Below are 18,314 nucleotides of genomic sequence, written 5' to 3'. Positions count from 1 at the left end.
AATCTCTGATGTGAAAAAAAGAAAAGAAAACAGTGCTTCCTGCTCAGCTCTGGGCAGGCGCAGCTGGTGGGAGGAGCCTCTGTCGTCAGAAACACCAAGGATTCGTTTGTGCAAAAGTGAAACTCACACAGTCACTCACAGCCGGAGCAGAAATGGCGCAGAGAGCTCTGAACCAGGACGCCATAACTTGTTCCATCTGTTTGGATTTACTGAAGGATCCAGTGACTGTTCCCTGTGGACACAGCTACTGCATGGACTGTATTCAAACCCACTGGGACCAACAGGTGAGGTTCAGCTGCCCTCAGTGCAGAGAGAGCTTCACTCCCAGGCCTGTCCTGGTAAAAAACACAGTGTTGGCTGATCTAGTGGAGGAGCTGAAGAGGACAGGGCTCACAGCGCCCCCTCCTGACCGCTGCTACGCTGGTCCTGGAGACGTGTCGTGTGATCTGTGCTCTGGGAGGAAGCTGAAAGCTGTTAAATCCTGTCTGCAGTGTCTGGTCTCTTACTGTGAGAGCCACCTCCAGCCTCATCATGAAGTGGCCATGTTTCAGAAACACCAGCTGGTGGCGCCCTCCGACAAACTCCAGGAAAACCTCTGCTCTCAACACAACAAGCTGATGGAAATATTCTGCCGCACAGATGAGCAGGTCATCTGTTACCTCTGCTGCATGGACCAACACAAGGGCCATGACACGGTGTCCTGTGCAGCAGAGAGGGCCCAGAGACAGGAGGAGCTGCAGACCAGGAGGCCCCTGCTGCTCCAGAGCCTCCAGGACAAAGAGACGGAGCAGGAGAGGCTCCGACAGCAGGCCCAGGACATCAGCCGCTCTGCCCAGACTGCAGTGCAGCGCAGCGGGGACGACTTCAGAGAGATGGCCCTGCTTTTAGAGAAAAGACGCTCTGAAGTGGAGCAGCAGATCCGGTCTGAAGAGCAGAGCCAACTACAGCAAGTCCAAGAGCTTCAGGACAAACTGCAGCGGGACGTCACTGAGCTGAAGAGGACCCTCTCTGAGCTGGACACACTGTCCCTCACACCAGACCATGACCAGTTCATACAGCTCTGTCCTCCTCTGGTGAGAGCCACACAAAGCACTGAGGCTGAGACAGAGTCCAGAATCCAGACCAGGACAAGGAGGAACTTAGAGGACCTGACCAGAGCTGTGTCAGAGCTCAAAGACAAACTGCAGCTCACTTTGAAAGAGTTTCAACTGCCTGAACCTGAGCCCGTCAACTTTAGAGAGGACTTCCTGAGATATGCATTACACTCGACCCAAAAACAGTCAACAATTATCTGTCTCTGTCTGAGGGAAACAGAAGAGCAACATGTATGAACCAACGCCAAAGTTATCCTGATCATCCACACAGATTTAGTCTTTTGTGGCAGGTGTTGAGCAGAGAGGGTCTGACGGGGCGTTGTTACTGGGAGGTGGAGTTGACCTGGAAGGGAGGGGTTGAAATCGGAGTAACATATAAAGATATCAACAGAAAAGGATATGATGTTGAATCTGCCTTTGGAAAGAATAATAAATCCTGGGCCCTAAAGTGTGAGAAAAGTCTCTACACATTTTGCTTCAACAACGTCGACTCAAAGGTACCGGGTCCAGTTTCAAACAGAGTGGGAGTTTACCTGGACCACAGCGCAGGAGCTCTGTCCTTCTACAGCGTTAAGGATCAAACCATGATCCTCCTGCACAGAGTCCAGACCACCTTCACTCAGCCTCTGCACGCTGGACTTTGGCTTTACGGGGGAGATTCTGCATGTTTTCCAAAACTCACATGACACTGCACTAGTTTTTTAAATGTTTGATCAAAGTTTCCTGCTGTACCTGCCATATTTACAAGGACTTCAAAATGACTGCTGTTCTTGTGTCTGTCCTGTGTCAAAAAGCTGAACATGTGTGATTTTATCGGTCTGACTCGTAAACAAGCTTCAAATTCAATAAACTTAGTCACATTGATTTGACCTTTATTTGATTTGATCATTTTAAACAAACTAGAAAATCTCTTCCTCCACACACGACTTTCTACACAAGGACAAATCAAAATCATAAATTAAACAAGTAATAACTTTGTTTTAGTCTGTACTCATTTACTTCAAAATGTCAAAGTAAATGTTTTCTATAATGTCACTGAGTTTTCTCTGATAGTGGATTATTTTACTCTGTCTGCAGTCAGATAATGGGGTTTTATTTCATCACACGCTGACAGTGAGTTTTCAGGAGAAAATCCACTGAGAACGTTCAGAACTATCTGTGAATGATTAAAAACATGTAAAAGAGAAGCAAAACAAACATAAATACAGAATCTACTTCAAGACTCATCATTACAATGTCAATCCACGACCCGCTGTATTGTTTAACTATTTCTGTTCTTTGTTACCGCGTATATTAAACCAAGAGGGAAAAAAATATACAACTCTAACAAACCTGTGATGTATTTTATAAATCTATTCTTGTGTGATTGACAAGAGAAAGAGTTTTGGGCTCTGGAGGACGGTGTATGAGGGAAAAAGATGTTTTTTGCTCCACTAATGAGTCTGAATCTTTTTGTCATTTATCTGAACATGAAAATAAAGTCTTGATGGACCAACCTTGCCATTCCTCATATCCAGTGTTTGTCATTTCTTATTTCTCGTGTTGCTTGGCCGTGTTTTAATGAAAAAGGTGCAGTTTGAATAGTTTACATCTACATTAGTGTCCAGTAAAACTGTATTGTAAAATTAAAGCTCATTAGTTTTAGGATTGATTTCTAAAAGTCATTTACCAGAAGCTTAAAGTTATTACCAAAGCTGAAACATGTCAAGGTAAATCTATTTATCTACTTTACCCACGAAACAAAGTAGTAGTAGTAGTAGTAGTAGTAGTAGTAGTAGTATGTTTCTGTATGAAGTCTAGTCTGAGCTTTATTGTAGTAATAACAATGTAGTACAGTAAATGTAATTATAAAAATATCTGCATAGAAAGCGCACGAGTGCAGATTTATGATGTGTTTTGAATGAGGCTCATCATGAATAAACGTGTCTCTAAAGTCTCTCTGTCCAAAAGTTTTCCTTGGGGTCCATTTTACTGACGACCAGAGGAAGATTTGTGTCTTTCTTCTTCATGACCTGGTTCAGTGAATGTAAAGCTAGAATGGAGCTAATGTGTAACAGAGGAGAGGTTGATAACATCTCTGTTTGTAGGTTACTGCCTTTATGTTGGAAACTTGAACAACTCTAAATATTACGAGGAAATCCGAAATTCTTTAGCAAACGACTTCATGACGCAGTCTCTCCTGGTGCAGGACATTCGACTGGACAAAGCCAAGTGAGTGTGGACTTTATCTGCCTCATAGATGTGGCAACACAGTGATAACAACAGCAGGAATCACGTTATACTTGATGATGAATGTGTCAAATGCAGAAGACGATCAAATATACAAATACAGTTCCTAAAGTGGGATATTGAGCAAAGTCAATGTGATGTGTTTTTACGCTCATTTCACAATTTTGCAGGGTCACTTTGACAAAAATGCAAGAAAAGCAGCCTGTAAGTTCATGAAATAGAGTTTCCAATAAACTAAAAGTCATAATGTTGTTCCATGACTAGAAAAAAAATCAGGTGTAGTTCCTTTAACCCCTTAACTCCCACCTGAACCGAGCACATTTTCTCCAGTTTGGCTTTACCCCAGTCCAAAAGCTTCTGGAAAAAAGCTGTGAAAATATCAACAAAACTGAGACGAAAACAATGATGGAAATGTGACAAAAAAATGAGAAAACATTGACAAAAAAGTGACGAAAAATTGATGAAAAATGGATGAAAAATTGATGAAAAAGTGGCAAAATGTGAAAAAAATGGGTTAAAAATTTGACAAAAAATGACACAAAAATGACAAAAATGTGACCAAATTTCACAAAAAATGACAAAATATGATTAAAAAATGACAAAAAAATGAAAAAAATTTGACGAAATTTGACAAAAAATGACAAAAATGTGACAAAAAATGGACAAAAAAATGACAAAAATGTGACAAAAATGAGTTGAACACCCACAAAAAAATGATGGAAAAAAAATATGAAGACGTGAGGAAAAAGATCCTCTCGGTTCAGGCGGGAGTTAAGAGGTTAAAGCTCTTTCTAATAAGTGGTGAGACAAACGGCAAAGTTTTATCACCCTGACTTCATCTCTGCTGCGATATTTATTTATTTGTATCAACATCAACTAAAATGTTCAGGCTTCAGTTTAGGTTTGTCTAAAGGAGCCGCCTTCACGTGTGTTCATTCCCGTTAATTCCCTTAAATTCCCGTTCATTCCCATGAGAAAGTTCCCACGTTGAAATTTCACGAATTCTGCAACCTTATATTTTTTACCACGTTATGATTTTGCTCTCTCATCGAAAACATACCTGGAGCTGTGTGTTCGACCCACTTGCTCATCTTTGAGTAATCTTTGAACCTCCTCTAGTGGCTTTTCTCAGAACTCCAGCGACAGACCAGAAGACAAATCAATGCACGGAACACTGTAGGTTTTAGTGGCGGCTCCGACAATCTGCTGAGTGTCTCTCCCTGCTCCCCAGCTCCTCCTGACCGTATCCTCAGTGTGAATGAGATGGAGAGTGGGAAAAAGCTCGTGTTCACCGGTTTCTTCCTCCACAGCAGAAGCTCCTCCCAGCGACACTCTGTTTGTGAGGAACCTGCCAGTCAAAGTTCAGCCCAAACTCCTCAAGAAGATCTTCAAGAGCGCCGTGCAGATCCGCATTCCTCAGAGCGACGGGAAATCCAAGGGGTAAATCTTTTATGCAGGTTTGGTATCCACGTGTTGCAGGGAATCCCATCGATAAAACTCCGTCATCCAAGTCTGCACTGCAAAAAGTGCCCGAATAAAAACAAGGAAAAAAAATCTTAAAATAAGACGTTTTGTCTTGTTTTAAGGAAAAAATTCTGCCAATGGGGTCAGCATTTTTTTCTTGCTAAGAATTCTTTTTTCTAGAATATTTTTCTCATCATAAAACAAGAAAGAAACACTAAATTTAAGCAAATAAATAGCTAGAATTAAGCAAAATGTCCTCAGAAAATGCAATAAGTTAAGGAAAACATTCTTATTTAGTGAAAAATTGTGGGATATTTTACTTAAATGTTGCTTGATTTAAGCAAAATGTTCTTAATAAATACTAATATTTAAGGAAAGTATTGCCCACGCCCGGAGACCCGTCTCCATGATGTGGAGCCAGGCTGATGGTCAGAATCACCTGCTGGAGGATTCACCTATTGTACATGTTTTTAGTGGTAGACACGGGGAGAACAGCTCCACACAGCCCCGCCCCGTCCTGGTGGGAATCGAACCCAGGACCTTCGAGCTGTGAAGCTGAGGCTCAAACCGCTGTGCCACCGAGCCTCCCACTTTAAAGAATGGAATTTATTATCTCTCAGTGAGAATCAGTTCTTACATTAAGAGTTGTTGTGATCTTAGTTTTTCTTAAAATAAGAAAAAATATTCTTTGTCTAAAACTGAAGTTTTTATTTCTTGTTACAAGATAAATTAGCATGTTTTTAGCAAATATATCTGAACAAGAAATGGCTAGATTTTATTTCCTAAAACAAGATTTTTTTTCTCAAGAAAACTTTGCTCGTCAAGACATTATTACTTTTTAGGGAAAAAATAAGAACTTATTTCTTAAAGTAAGACATTTTTTACTTGCTTAGAATCCACTTTTTGCAGTGTGGTCATTTCCTTTGTGGGAGACGGCTGCAGCAAACTCAAGAAGAAAGAGCTTTTCTTTACACTCTTGCAACGATATCTCCACTTCAGTCGCTCCAAAGACTTGAACTTTTCCATCATGGACTCGAGGTATTTTACACTTTTTTCCAGAGGGAATTTTTTCACATCTTAGACTGATTTACTGAGTTTCGAACCTCAAAAAACAAGGCGAAATTTGAATTTTTACATCATTTTTCTCTGGCTTATTTAAACCAAACAAGATCCAAAATCCCGTCTGAAAAGATCTTTGTAACGAATATGTCACAAAATAAACATATGTCACATATTTACCACTTACCCCGCCTTAACCAAGTGTATTTACTCCAGTTCAGCTTTACCCAAATCTGAAAGCGACTCGACTGGAGAGCAACAGTGCAGTATAACGGCTCATTTCAAAGCTCAAGATCAAGACGGATCTTGACCTTTTTGTCAAGTTGTCGCACTTTTTCGTTGTATTATTGTTGGTTTTTGTTGCTCTTCGGTCACATTTTTGTTGTGTTTTCATCCTCGTTTCTCGTTGCTATAGTGACATTTTTTCCAAGAAGCCAAACTGGAGAAAATGTGCTCGGTTCAGGTGGGGGTTAAGAGGTTAAACCAGGCTCGATCCATTATTCAGCTTTCGTCACCAAAATATAAACAATTTTACTCATTTTTACCAGTAAATGACCCTTTATGAAAACTTACATAAAACTTTCAATACATTTGTTGCTCATATTTAATCGACAGCAAAGGTTTCACACTGATGTCTCTACATTTATTTTCCTCCCTCTTCACCTGCAGTGTCTTACCTTAATAATGTCCACAGCACTGACCAGACACTGCACATGTTTGAAATGCCGGGTTACAGGATGTAGATTTCTGAGCTCAGATTAGAAACCGCTGGATAGAGCATTTATTGAACTTATTGATACAGCGTGTTTGCCTTTTCCTGCACAGATTTGCTTTTGTGGAGTTTGCGTCTGTGGCACATGCGGCGAAGGCTCTGAAGTCGTCCAAAAACAGTGCGATTCAGAAGAGGCCGCTCAAAGTCCAGTTTGGTTTGAAGTGGAAAGCCGAGCCGGCACAAGGTTGGTGACACAGCGGACTGCATTCAGACCAAATCAATCAGTAAATGGTGATAGTCGTGCTTTATGATGGTTGTTCCAGTCCCGTCTAAAACCCTGATTGTCCTGGGCCTCCATGAGAAAACCACAGCGGACACTCTGACCGAGGCGTTTGAGGGAGCCTCCAGTTCACGGATATTTGTGGATAAAGACACTGGACTGTCAAGGAAGTGAGTCAAACAGGAAGTGCACAGATGGGATTGTATGAGTGAGATACTGGAGCTGTACACACATGAGGTAACCTGCAGGGGGCAGCACACAGTGGTACTTAAAACCAGGACTGCACCACATTATAGATGAAGAAGAGACACAATGATGAGAGCTTGTTCTTTGTGCTTCAAGAGGATCAAGATAGAAACAAAAAATAAAAATGATTAAAAAATATTGCAATTTATAGATGGTCATTTTGAAATAGGAAAAGTCTTTCCTCCTAATCTCAGAGCTGTTGGTCTTTTCCTTTAGTTCTGCCGGTCAAAGTGCAGGTCATGAGTGAGCAGTAGGAAAAACAGTCTCACATCAAATAGGACAAATTAATCAGACAATTGAAAATGCTGATTGAAAACACTGGATACAGTGGATTAACTGGCATAGGCGTGTGGCGCCTCCCAGTGGCCATCATGTGTATGTGGTGATTACAAGCGTTAGGGCTGTCACGATGATTACTATATCGATGTATCGCTCAATAATGTCACATAAATTTATATTTTTTTTTCAATATTTAAGTTTCAAGTTCAAGTTTAATGGTTTTGTATAGCCCAATATCACAACAGAAGTCGCCTCAAAGGGCTGCAACAAACATCAAGGCAATAAAACACAGCAACAAATATGACAATTAAAAGTTCAGGTAAATATAATGGCAAATATAATGTCCAAAGGTAGCGATGAGCGGCGTGGGCGTCCCCCGTCCTTAGACTCTCCAGTACGGCAAGGAAAAACTCAAAAACCCGGCAGGAGAAAAGAGAAACCTTGGGGAGAACCACAGAAGGAGAGATCCACTCCCATGGACGGACAGGCTATAGAGACCCAGGGCCGAAGGATCCCTCAGCAGACGGGCCAATCACAGACCGTCCAGTCCTCAGATTCCAGAATGCCAGTTCCTCCGTTCACCCAGGTTCCTCCATTCGATCTAGACAGGCACTCCCGAGGGGGAGTGGGACAGGAGACACCATGTGAATAGTGATGAACAGACTACAGATAAATTAAGTATTGTATCATAATAAAACAAAGTCTGCAGTAAGAAGAAGAGGACAGCGCTCAGTGGACCGTACTTCCCACAGCAGTGTTTCTCCTAAGGCAGCTTTACTTCGGGCTGTGGGTTAGTGCTTTACCTAACTGACCTGATTATAAGCTAATTCGAAGAGGTACGTTTTGAGCCTAGTCTTAAATATAGGGACTGTGTCTGCTTCTTTAACGTGGGCTGGGAGTTTATTCCACAAAACCGGAGCTTGGTAGCTAAAGGCTCTGCCTCCTACAGTAATTTTGGAGACTCGAGGAATTACTAGTTGCCCTGAGTTTTGAGAGCGGAGAGCTCTGGTTGGCTGATATGGAATGACAGCGTCTTGGAGATAAAGCGGAGCTAAACCCTTTATGGATTTAAATGTGAGGAGCAGGATTTTAAATTTTATTCTAAACTCAACAGGAAGCCAATGGAGAGACTTTAGCACAGGTGTAATGTGTTCTCTTCTCTTTGTCCGGGTTAACAATCTAGCAGCTGCGTTTTGAACTAATTGAAGACTTTTCAGGGAGCTTTTAGGGCACGCTGCCAGCAGGCTGTTGCAGTAGTCCAGCCTTGAAGAGACAAATGCGTGAATAAGTTTTTCTGCATCGCTCTTAGTTAGGATATTTCGTATTTTAGTAATGTTGCGCAGGTGAAAGAACGCTATTTTACAAGCCTGGTTTATGTGTGTTTTAAAAGAGAGGTCTTGGTCAAACAGAACTCCGAGGTTTTTTACTGTTGTGCTCGTTGATATGCTAATATTATCCAGGGAGATGATCTGTTGAGATAAAGACTCTCTCAGTTTTTGAGGGCCTAATATAATAACCTCGGTTTTGTCCGGGTTAAGAAGGAGGTAATTTGCTGTCATCCATGTCTTTATGGCTTTTACGCAGGAGCTAAGTGTTTCTAATTTATCTGTCTGACCTGGTTTTATTGATAAATACAGCTGTGTGTCGTCCGCATAACAGTGAAAATTTATATTGTGATTTCGGATTATGTTCCCTAATGGAAGAATGTATAGTATAAATAAAATTGGCCCGAGCACTGAACCTTGTGGCACCCCATAGCACACTTTGGAACACGGTGAAGACTGTTGGTTTACATTAACGAATTGTTGCCTGTCAGATAAATAAGATTTAAACCAGGAGAGGGCTGTTCCCCTGATGCCTACGTCACATTCTAACCTCTGCAGGAGAATATTGTGATCGATTGTGTCAAAGGCTGCGCTAAGGTCTAACAAAACTAGGATTGAAGCTAGTCCGGCGTCAGCTGCTAATAACAGGTCGTTGGTAACTTTGACTAAGGCGGTCTCTGTGCTATGATAACTTCTGTACCCTGACTGAAATTTTTCAAATAAGTTATTGTCCCGTAGGTGACTGCAAAGCTGCTTAGCCACTACTTTTTCAAGGACTTTTGAGATAAAAGGGAGATTAGATATGGGCCTATAGTTGGCTAAAATGTCAGGATCAAGACTAGGTTTTTTCAAAAGTGGTTTGATAACAGCATATTTAAAGGACTTTGGCACATAACCGTTTTCTAAAGACGAGTTAATTATTTTCAATATGGTATCTGAGATTTCAGGAGTAATTTCTTTAAGGAGTTTAATTGGAATTGGATCTAGAAGACAAGTTGAAGGTTTTGAGGACATAATGATTGATGATACCTCAGCCTCATCTACAGTTATAAACCTGTCTAAGACTTCAGATGGAGTTAATGACTCAACTAGGTTTAGATCAGGATAAGATGAGGGAAGCTTATCGTTTATTTTATCTCTAATGGTTTTGATTTTATCATTAAAGAATTTAAGGAAGTCATCGCAGCTAAGGGTATTAGGGATTGAAGGTTCTACTGCGCTGTGACTGTTTGTTAGCCGGGCCACAGTACTGAAGAGAAACCTAGGGTTGTTTTTATTTGCTTCAATTAATGAAGAGTAGTAGTTTGTTTTTGCTTTCCTCATGGCTTGCTTATATGCGAGTAGGCATTTGTTCCAATATCTAAGAGATTGTTCAGTGCGCGAATTGCGCCATAACCGCTCTAATTTGCGAGTCTTTCGCTTAAGCGCTCGTGTTTCCGCGTTGTACCAGGGGGCGACACACCTTGGCCGAATAACTTTCTGTTTCAGTGGAGCCGCAACATTAAGGGCTGTTTTTAACGTGAGCATAACGCTGTCCACAAACTCATCACTATCATTTAAATCAGTAAGCGAGCTATTCTCTGTAATGTTAAAGACTGGTTGGATAATTTCTTTAAATTTTAAAACAGATTTTTCAGATAGTGTCCGTTTTAATTTAATTTTATCCTGTGGATTAATGTAATCTTCAATTAAGAAATTGAATGTAATTAGGAAATGGTCAGAAAGCGCAGGGTTTTGAGGGAGAACGTTTAGGTTGCTAATTTCAATCCCATATGTTAAAACCAAATCAAGGGTGTGTTTATGACAGTGGGTAGGTTTATTCACATTTTGTGTGAAGCCAACCCCGTCCAGCAGGGCACTAAATGCCCTGCTCAGACTGTCACTCTTATTATCGACGTGGATGTTAAAATCACCCACTATTATAATTTTATTCCAGTCCAGCACTATGCTGGCTAAAAACTCAGAAAATTCTGCTAAGAAGTCTGAGTAGGGGCCCGGAGGCCGATAAATAATTGCTAGTAGTAAAGCTTTTTGATTTTTAAATTTGTGACAGGTGAGAGACAGCGTTAGACTTTCAAATGAATTAAACTTTAGGTCGTTTTTGGGATTTAGAACAAGATTAGAGTGTGATATCGCTGCGACCCCACCACCTCGGCCAGTGGTTCTAGCTGCTTGAAAATTGACATAACTAGGAGGAGTAGATTCATTAAGCCTAACATAGTCGTCCTGCTGAAGCCATGTTTCAGTCAGGGCGAGAAGGTTAATGTTGTTATCGCAAATTAAGTCATTAACTAAAAGGGATTTTGAAGAGATTGATCTAATATTCAACAACCCAAACGTTATGTGCTGAGCACTTTGTTTATCGTTTTGTTTAATGCTTAGTTTACTTTTGGGTATTTGTATTAGGTTATTTGGTCGTACACCAGCGTTTGTTATGTTAGCTTTTAATGTTTTAGTGCTTGGTGTACGAGGGACAGACACAGTCTTTATTTGCTCTGGTATTTGTATTAAGTTATTTGGACGCACACCAGTGCTTGTTTTGTTAGCTTTTAATATTTTAGTCTTTGGTTTACGGAGGACAGACACAGTCTTTATTTGTTCTGAAGAATCTACACACTTGATTTGTGACAATCCGGGAGCAGGGTTGGTGGTTACAGAGGAGCGTTCTACACTACTGCTCTGCGCCCGGAGCTCATATCTGGACCGTCAATTTAGGCCGCAACTTTTATCGCAAATTTATCGTCTGTACATTTATTACATTTTTTGTCGCAGTTTTCTAATGTAAAACTTTATTTTTGCCCTTAAGGCTTTGCTGTACTTTTTAAACAAACACTCTCGGGCCAGTGTATCGGACACTTATCTTGAAGTCACGTGCTCATTAATGACACATTACAATGAGTCTGGAGCTGGGCCTCTGTGAATCACTCTCATTTGCTCCTTAGGTTTGGCTTTGTGGACTTTGAGAGCACTGACTCGTGCAGACGAGCCAAAGAGGCAGCGGAGGACGTTGAGATCGACGGGAAAAAAGTGGGCGTGGCCTTCGCTCGGCCCAAACACTCCCAGGCCCCGGACACCGGAGAGAGAGGACAGCACAGAGGAGCCAAGAACGGCCGAACTCCAGGTAATGAACAATGTACTGAGGGCAATGGTTCATGGGCTGCAGTTCTACATTCAGGATCTGCCAATATCATAAACATGATCCTTCACATGTAAATATGTTTTCAAACAGGTCAAAGTGAGAGAAGCACACTGTGTTGTGCTGGTTTGCAAATCACAACTAAACTAATAAGGAAAGTGTTGATTTGATTCAGTTATTGATATTCCAGAGCAAGATTGAAGCACTGGGAGACCGAGTGTGGCCCACGGGCCTGACTTAGTGTATGAATATATTGGAGGAAATATAACATAATTGAAGACTCTGTGTCCACATTATGGGGACTTTAACCACATGTTGTAATTTCTTCAAACACAACTTCTAATTGACTTAATCATTCTGGAGTTTAATGTGTTTGTGCTGAGAAAAAAAAGCAATACAAAGTGTTTCTTTTTCAGGGAAAGGAAAGAAGAAAACCAAAGTGGTAAATAAAAACTGAGCTGCTCTTCAAGGTTCCTTTTTGTTCAGCAAACTCCAATACAACACACGACTGATTCCTTCACTTTTGTTCTGTGAATATGTAGAAAGATGAGCTGCTCTTTGTCATATTTAGACGTGAAGAAGTTTGGGATCATATTTTCGTGCGAGCAGCAGATGAAGTGTCCTTTTGAGCACGAGCACAAATATCTTTGATTATTTATACATTTGTTCAATGACGCTCAACTTTGTAATGAATTTAAAAATAAAAAATCATGTTACATTTTTAAGTGTCTGGTCTGTGTTCATACATGTGTGACTTTTTTTTTACTTGATGCATGTAGATGACATCATTTTACAAAGGCATGAGGCTGTCGGCCTGTAACTGATCCTTCACTTTGTCTTCTTGTGTTGAAGAAAGATATTGAGATGATGAATGTGCAGCGACAGACTGTTGTTCTGCTTGTTTAGCTCCATGTAGAGCGCTGGGCTCAGAACTACGAGTGTGTGAGATCGATCCTGACCCGTCTTTTTTTTTAACTGGGAAGAACATTATCGGCGCCTATAGGGCTGGGTCCTGTTAAACAATAAATGAACGATTGAAGAACAGTTCAGGTAGGCTACAGTTAGCTTTCTGCATGTTTGCTAACATAACTACAGTTCTACTTTTACTGCTAAACTCTGCTCTACAACTGCACCTGCTTGTTTAGTCACGTCATGAAGTTTGAATTCTCAGTGATGCTGTTTGTCAGATTAGTCATTCAGCCGCCCCCGCCTTTTTGCCCTTTTAAGGAACGGGCTTCGTAGGAGGAGATTTGGCAGCCATGTAAGTTTCACAGACGACTCGGGACCTTTATAATGAATGAGGCTGAATGGGACCCACTAATCTCGAATGATTAAATCTATGGTCTTTCTCTCAACCCTGAAGTTCTGGAAGAAGAGAAGGCCAGTGCTGGTGTTTATTGTACATTTACTCTTACCCTCTGCCTTAACCCAGAACATTAATTTCTTATAAATTCAGCCTTTAGCCCTTTGGTCAAGTTTGCTGGACACTATATTTCCAAACCAGACAGGACATTACGTAATTCTGCCACACGACTATATCACTATATAATTATGAAGACGTTATTTATTTATTCACCTTTTCACCTACACATGTATCTTTCTTTGGCTTTGATTACTCTGAAAGCTGTTCCTATGAAGAACTTTGTGGAACTCAAATGCTCAAATTAAAAATGGAATTGAATTGAATTGAAGATACAATCATTTATTTGAATTCAGAAACCAAACTGGAAATGACTTGGAAGATTCTAAACTTGAGACTGAAGATGCACAAGGTTCTATTTGGTGATAAAACCTCATATTAATATCACACTGTGTTACAGGTAGAACATGGTAACACTTTACATTACGGGCCGGTAAGTCCATGGTACTTACAGTGGTAATTACTAGTAATGCCAGTGGTACTTATTGTGGCACTAAAAGTGGTAATTACTAGTAATTGGGCGTAGGGTTAGGGAGTCACAGAGTTACTAAGAGATACAGGGGTAACTCTTAGTAATGAAGGTTGTACTTCTATTTACTATGGTACTTACTGGTAATTCAAGGATAAGCAGCAATTCATAGGTAGTAAATGAGGTACTTCTACAAACAGAAGTAATTTCTTGGATTGTGTGACTATAAAACAACATAAAACAGCATAAGGGAAAACCAGAAGTACAACCTTCATTACTAAGAGTTACCACTGTTTCTAGAAGTACATACCTTGTAATTCTCACTATAGTATCCTTTAAGTACCACAATAAGTATCGAGAATTACCACTGTAAGTACCACCAAAAGCACCACTGTAAGTACCACAATAAGTACCTAGAATTTCCACTGTAAATAACACCAATAGCACCACTGTAAGTACCACAATAAGTACCTAGAAGTACCACTATTATTACTAGTATATACCACTGTCAGTACCACCATAAGTATCTAGAATTACCACTGTAAGTACCAAGGACTTACCGGCCCGTAATGTAAAGTGTTACCAACAACATTAATGCACGACTTCAGATCATTGGACAGAGTTTTATGAAGAAAAAAAGACAAAACAAATGTAGGAATGATAAACTCTTACATATCCGTCCATACACACATAAAGTACAGCACGTACATGCATAAAAATGACATATAATAAAAAGTGAAACCTGTCGTTTCAGACGCCCAATCTGAAGGTGGCCCTGCAGACGTAAAAGCAAAGGACCAGGTTAAAGATGAGACGTGAGAACTGTGGAGGGAGACAAACCAGAGACTGAAGGGACCTAATAATGTTGGAGAAGCTGCCAGTTCTGGTGACGTAAGAAACCTTTATTTTTCTCACTGTTGCAGCCACAAAATACTCAAATAGTAAATAGTAAGAACAGTAACAGATAGAGATTGTAGTAGTTCATAATTCATTCAACACATGGATTACATACTGTCTGTTTGAATGCTTTGTGTGTTGAGTTTTAAAGTTATAGTTAGTTATAATCTACTTGTTGACACAAACTCATTGCCGGCGCAGCTTTAAAAAGAATCTCTGATGTGAAAAAAAGAAAAGAAAACAGTGCTTCCTGCTCAGCTCTGGGCAGGCGCAGCTGGTGGGAGGAGCCTCTGTCGTCAGAAACACCAAGGATTCGTTTGTGCAAAAGTGAAACTCACACAGTCACTCACAGCCGGAGCAGAAATGGCGCAGAGAGCTCTGAACCAGGACGCCATAACTTGTTCCATCTGTTTGGATTTACTGAAGGATCCAGTGACTGTTCCCTGTGGACACAGCTACTGCATGGACTGTATTCAAACCCACTGGAACCAACAGGTGAGGTTCAGCTGCCCTCAGTGCAGAGAGAGCTTCACTCCCAGGCCTGTCCTGGTCAAAACAACAATGTTTGCTGATCTATTGGAGGAGCTGAAGAGGACAGGGCTCACAGCGCCCCCTCCTGACCGCTGCTACGCTGGTCCTGGAGACGTGTCGTGTGATCTGTGCTCTGGGAGGAAGCTGAAAGCTGTTAAATCCTGTCTGCAGTGTCTGGTCTCTTACTGTGAGAGCCACCTCCAGCCTCATCATGAAGTGGCCATGCTTCAGAAACACCAGCTGGTGGCGCCCTCCGACAAACTCCAGGAAAACCTCTGCTCTCAACACAACAAGCTGATGGAAATATTCTGCCGCACAGATGAGCAGGTCATCTGTTACCTCTGCTGCATGGACCAACACAAGGGCCATGACACGGTGTCCTGTGCAGCAGAGAGGGCCCAGAGACAGGAGGAGCTGCAGACCAGGAGGCCCCTGCTGCTCCAGAGCCTCCAGGACAAAGAGACGGAGCAGGAGAGGCTCCGACAGCAGGCCCAGGACATCAGCCGCTCTGCCCAGACTGCAGTGCAGCGCAGCGGGGACGACTTCAGAGAGATGGCCCTGCTTTTAGAGAAGAGACGCTCTGAAGTGGAGCAGCAGATCCGGTCTGAAGAGCAGAGCCAACTACAGCAAGTCCAAGAGCTTCAGGACAAACTGCAGCGGGACGTCACTGAGCTGAAGAGGACCCTCTCTGAGCTGGACACACTGTCCCTCACACCAGACCATAACCAGTTCATACAGCTCTGTCCTCCTCTGGTGAGAGCCACACAAAGCACTGAGTCTGAGACAGAGTCCAGAATCCAGACCAGGACAAGGAGGAACTTAGAGGACCTGACCAGAGCTGTGTCAGAGCTCAAAGACAAACTGCAGCTCACTTTGAAAGAGTTTCAACTGCCTGAACCTGAGCCCGTCAACTTTAGAGAGGACTTCCTGAGATATGCATGTGATATTACACTCGACCCAAATACAGCCCACGGTTATCTGTCTCTGTCTGAGGGAAACAGAAGAGCAACAAATATGAACCAACCCCAAAGTTATCTTAATCATCCACACAGATTTAGTTCTTTGAGGCAGGTGTTGAGCAGAGAGGGTCTGACGGGGCGTTGTTACTGGGAGGTGGAGTTGACCTGGAAGGGAGTGGTTGAAATCGGAGTAACATATAAAGATATCAACAGAAAAGGATATGATGTTGAATCTCTCTTTGGAAATAATAATAAATCCTGGGCCCTACAGTGTGAGAAAAGTCTCTACACATTTTGGTTCAACATCGTCCGCTCAGAGGTACCGGGTCCAGTTTCAAACAGAGTGGGAGTTTACCTGGACCACAGCGCAGGAGCTCTGTCCTTCTACAGCGTTAAGGATCAAACCATGATCCTCCTGCACAGAGTCCAGACCACCTTCACTCAGCCTCTGCACGCTGGACTTGGGGTTTACAGGGGAGATTCTGCATGTTTTCCAAAACTCACATGACACTGCACTAGTTTTTTAAATGTTTGATCAAAGTTTCCTGCTGTACCTGCCATATTTACAAGGACTTCAAAATGACTGCTGTTCTTGTGTCTGTCCTGTGTCAAAAAGCTGAACATGTGTGATTTTATCGGTCTGACTCGTAAACAAGCTTCAAATTCAATAAACTTAGTCACATGGATTTGACCTTTATTTTATTTGATCATTTTAAACAAACTAGAAAATCTCTTCCTCCACACACGACTTTCTACACAAGGACAAATCAAAATCATAAATTAAACAAGTAATAACTTTGTTTTAGTCTGTGCTCATTTACTTCAAAATGTCAAAGGAAGTAAATGTTTTCTATAATGTCACTGAGTTTTCCCTGATAGTGGATTATTTTACTCTGTCTGCAGTCAGATAATGGGGTTTTATTTCATCACACGCTGACAGTGAGTTTTCAGGAGAAAATCCACTGAGAACGTTCAGAACTATCTGTGAATGATTAAAAACATGTAAAAGAGAAGCAAAACAAACATAAATACAGAATCTACTTCAAGACTCATCATTACAATGTCAATCCACGACCCGCTGTATTGTTTAACTATTTCTGTTCTTTGTTACCGCGTATTTTAAACCAAGAGGGAAAAAAATATACAACTCTAGCAAACCTGTGATATATTTTATAAATCTATTCTTATGTGATAGACAAGAGAAAGAGTTTTGGCTCTGGAGGACGGTGTATGAGGGAAAAAGATGTTTTTTGCTCCACTAATGAGTCTGAATCTTTTTGTCATTTATCTGAACATGAAAATAACGTCTTGATGGACCAACCTTGTCATTCCTCAGATCCAGTGTTTGTCATTTCTTATTTCTCGTGTTGCTTTGCCGTGTTTTAATGAAAAAGGTGCAGTTTGAATACTTTACATCTACATTAGTGTCCAGTAAAACTGTATTGTAAAATTAAAGCTCATTAGTTTTAGGATTTATTTCTAAAAGTCATTTACGAGAAGCTTAAAGTTATTACCAATGCTGAAACATGTCAAGATGAATCTATTTCTCTACTTTAAAATAATACAAAGCTGATTTAGAATGATAAACCCTCATATATCTGTCCATACATAAAGTACAGCACGTACCTGCATAAAAATGACATATAATAAAAAGTGAAACCTGTCGTTTCAGACGCCCAATCTGAAGGTGGCCCTGCAGACGTAAAAGCAAAGGACCAGGTTAAAGATGAGACGTGAGAACTGTGGAGGGAGACAAACCAGAGACTGAAGGTCCCTAAATATAATATCTGATACAGCTGAAAGTCAGGGTCAATCTAGACGTCTTGGTAGAATCAAACACATGTCAAATCTCAGAGCTGCAAAATCATTCTAGTAACATTCTAATAATATACTCTATTCTGATGTGATTGTGTGTAGCAGTGTTGTAGTGTCAAATGAAATGATTAAAATGAGCTAAACTTGTAGTAAACAGTAAGAACAGTAACTGATAGAGAAAGTTCAGCCAGCAAAAAAACAACTTGATATGTCAAATACAGGAGTAAAACATCTGACTCAGTTTGACATTGTTGACCCACAATATTGTTCCACCTTCAGTGTGTTCAGTTTGTTGTTTTGTTGCTCAGCTTTTGTTGCCTGGAATTGTAACCAGATGGGTGTAATTTTCTGATATTTTTGTATCTGTCTTTGCCCTAGAAAATATGAAATTATAGTAGC

General features: G+C 41.0%; 1 protein-coding gene and 1 pseudogene across 2 annotated transcripts; both read left to right on the top strand.

Moving 5' to 3' along the window:
- The first annotated feature begins 152 nt into the window (after positions 1 to 152).
- Positions 153 to 12,025, top strand: LOC306972243 (E3 ubiquitin-protein ligase TRIM11-like; annotated as a pseudogene). Its single transcript has 7 exons — positions 153 to 736; positions 1,079 to 1,760; positions 4,634 to 4,763; positions 6,672 to 6,802; positions 6,882 to 7,008; positions 11,631 to 11,809; positions 12,000 to 12,025. The product of its transcript is annotated as an E3 ubiquitin-protein ligase TRIM11-like (transcript).
- Positions 12,026 to 14,973: 2,948 nt separating this feature from the next.
- Positions 14,974 to 16,608, top strand: LOC306972242 (E3 ubiquitin/ISG15 ligase TRIM25-like; the record flags this gene model as incomplete). Its single annotated transcript, XM_079568790.1, has 1 exon — positions 14,974 to 16,608. The coding sequence occupies one exon, from the start codon at positions 14,974 to 14,976 to the stop codon at positions 16,606 to 16,608; it is 1,635 nt and encodes a 544-aa protein (XP_079424916.1).
- Positions 16,609 to 18,314: the final 1,706 nt, after the last annotated feature.

The sequence above is a fragment of the Gobius niger genome (genome assembly GCF_951799975.1).
Source record: "Gobius niger genome assembly, chromosome: 13".
In the NCBI taxonomy this organism is placed as follows: domain Eukaryota; kingdom Metazoa; phylum Chordata; class Actinopteri; order Gobiiformes; family Gobiidae; genus Gobius; species Gobius niger.
This window is presented reverse-complemented; position numbering and strand designations above follow the sequence as displayed.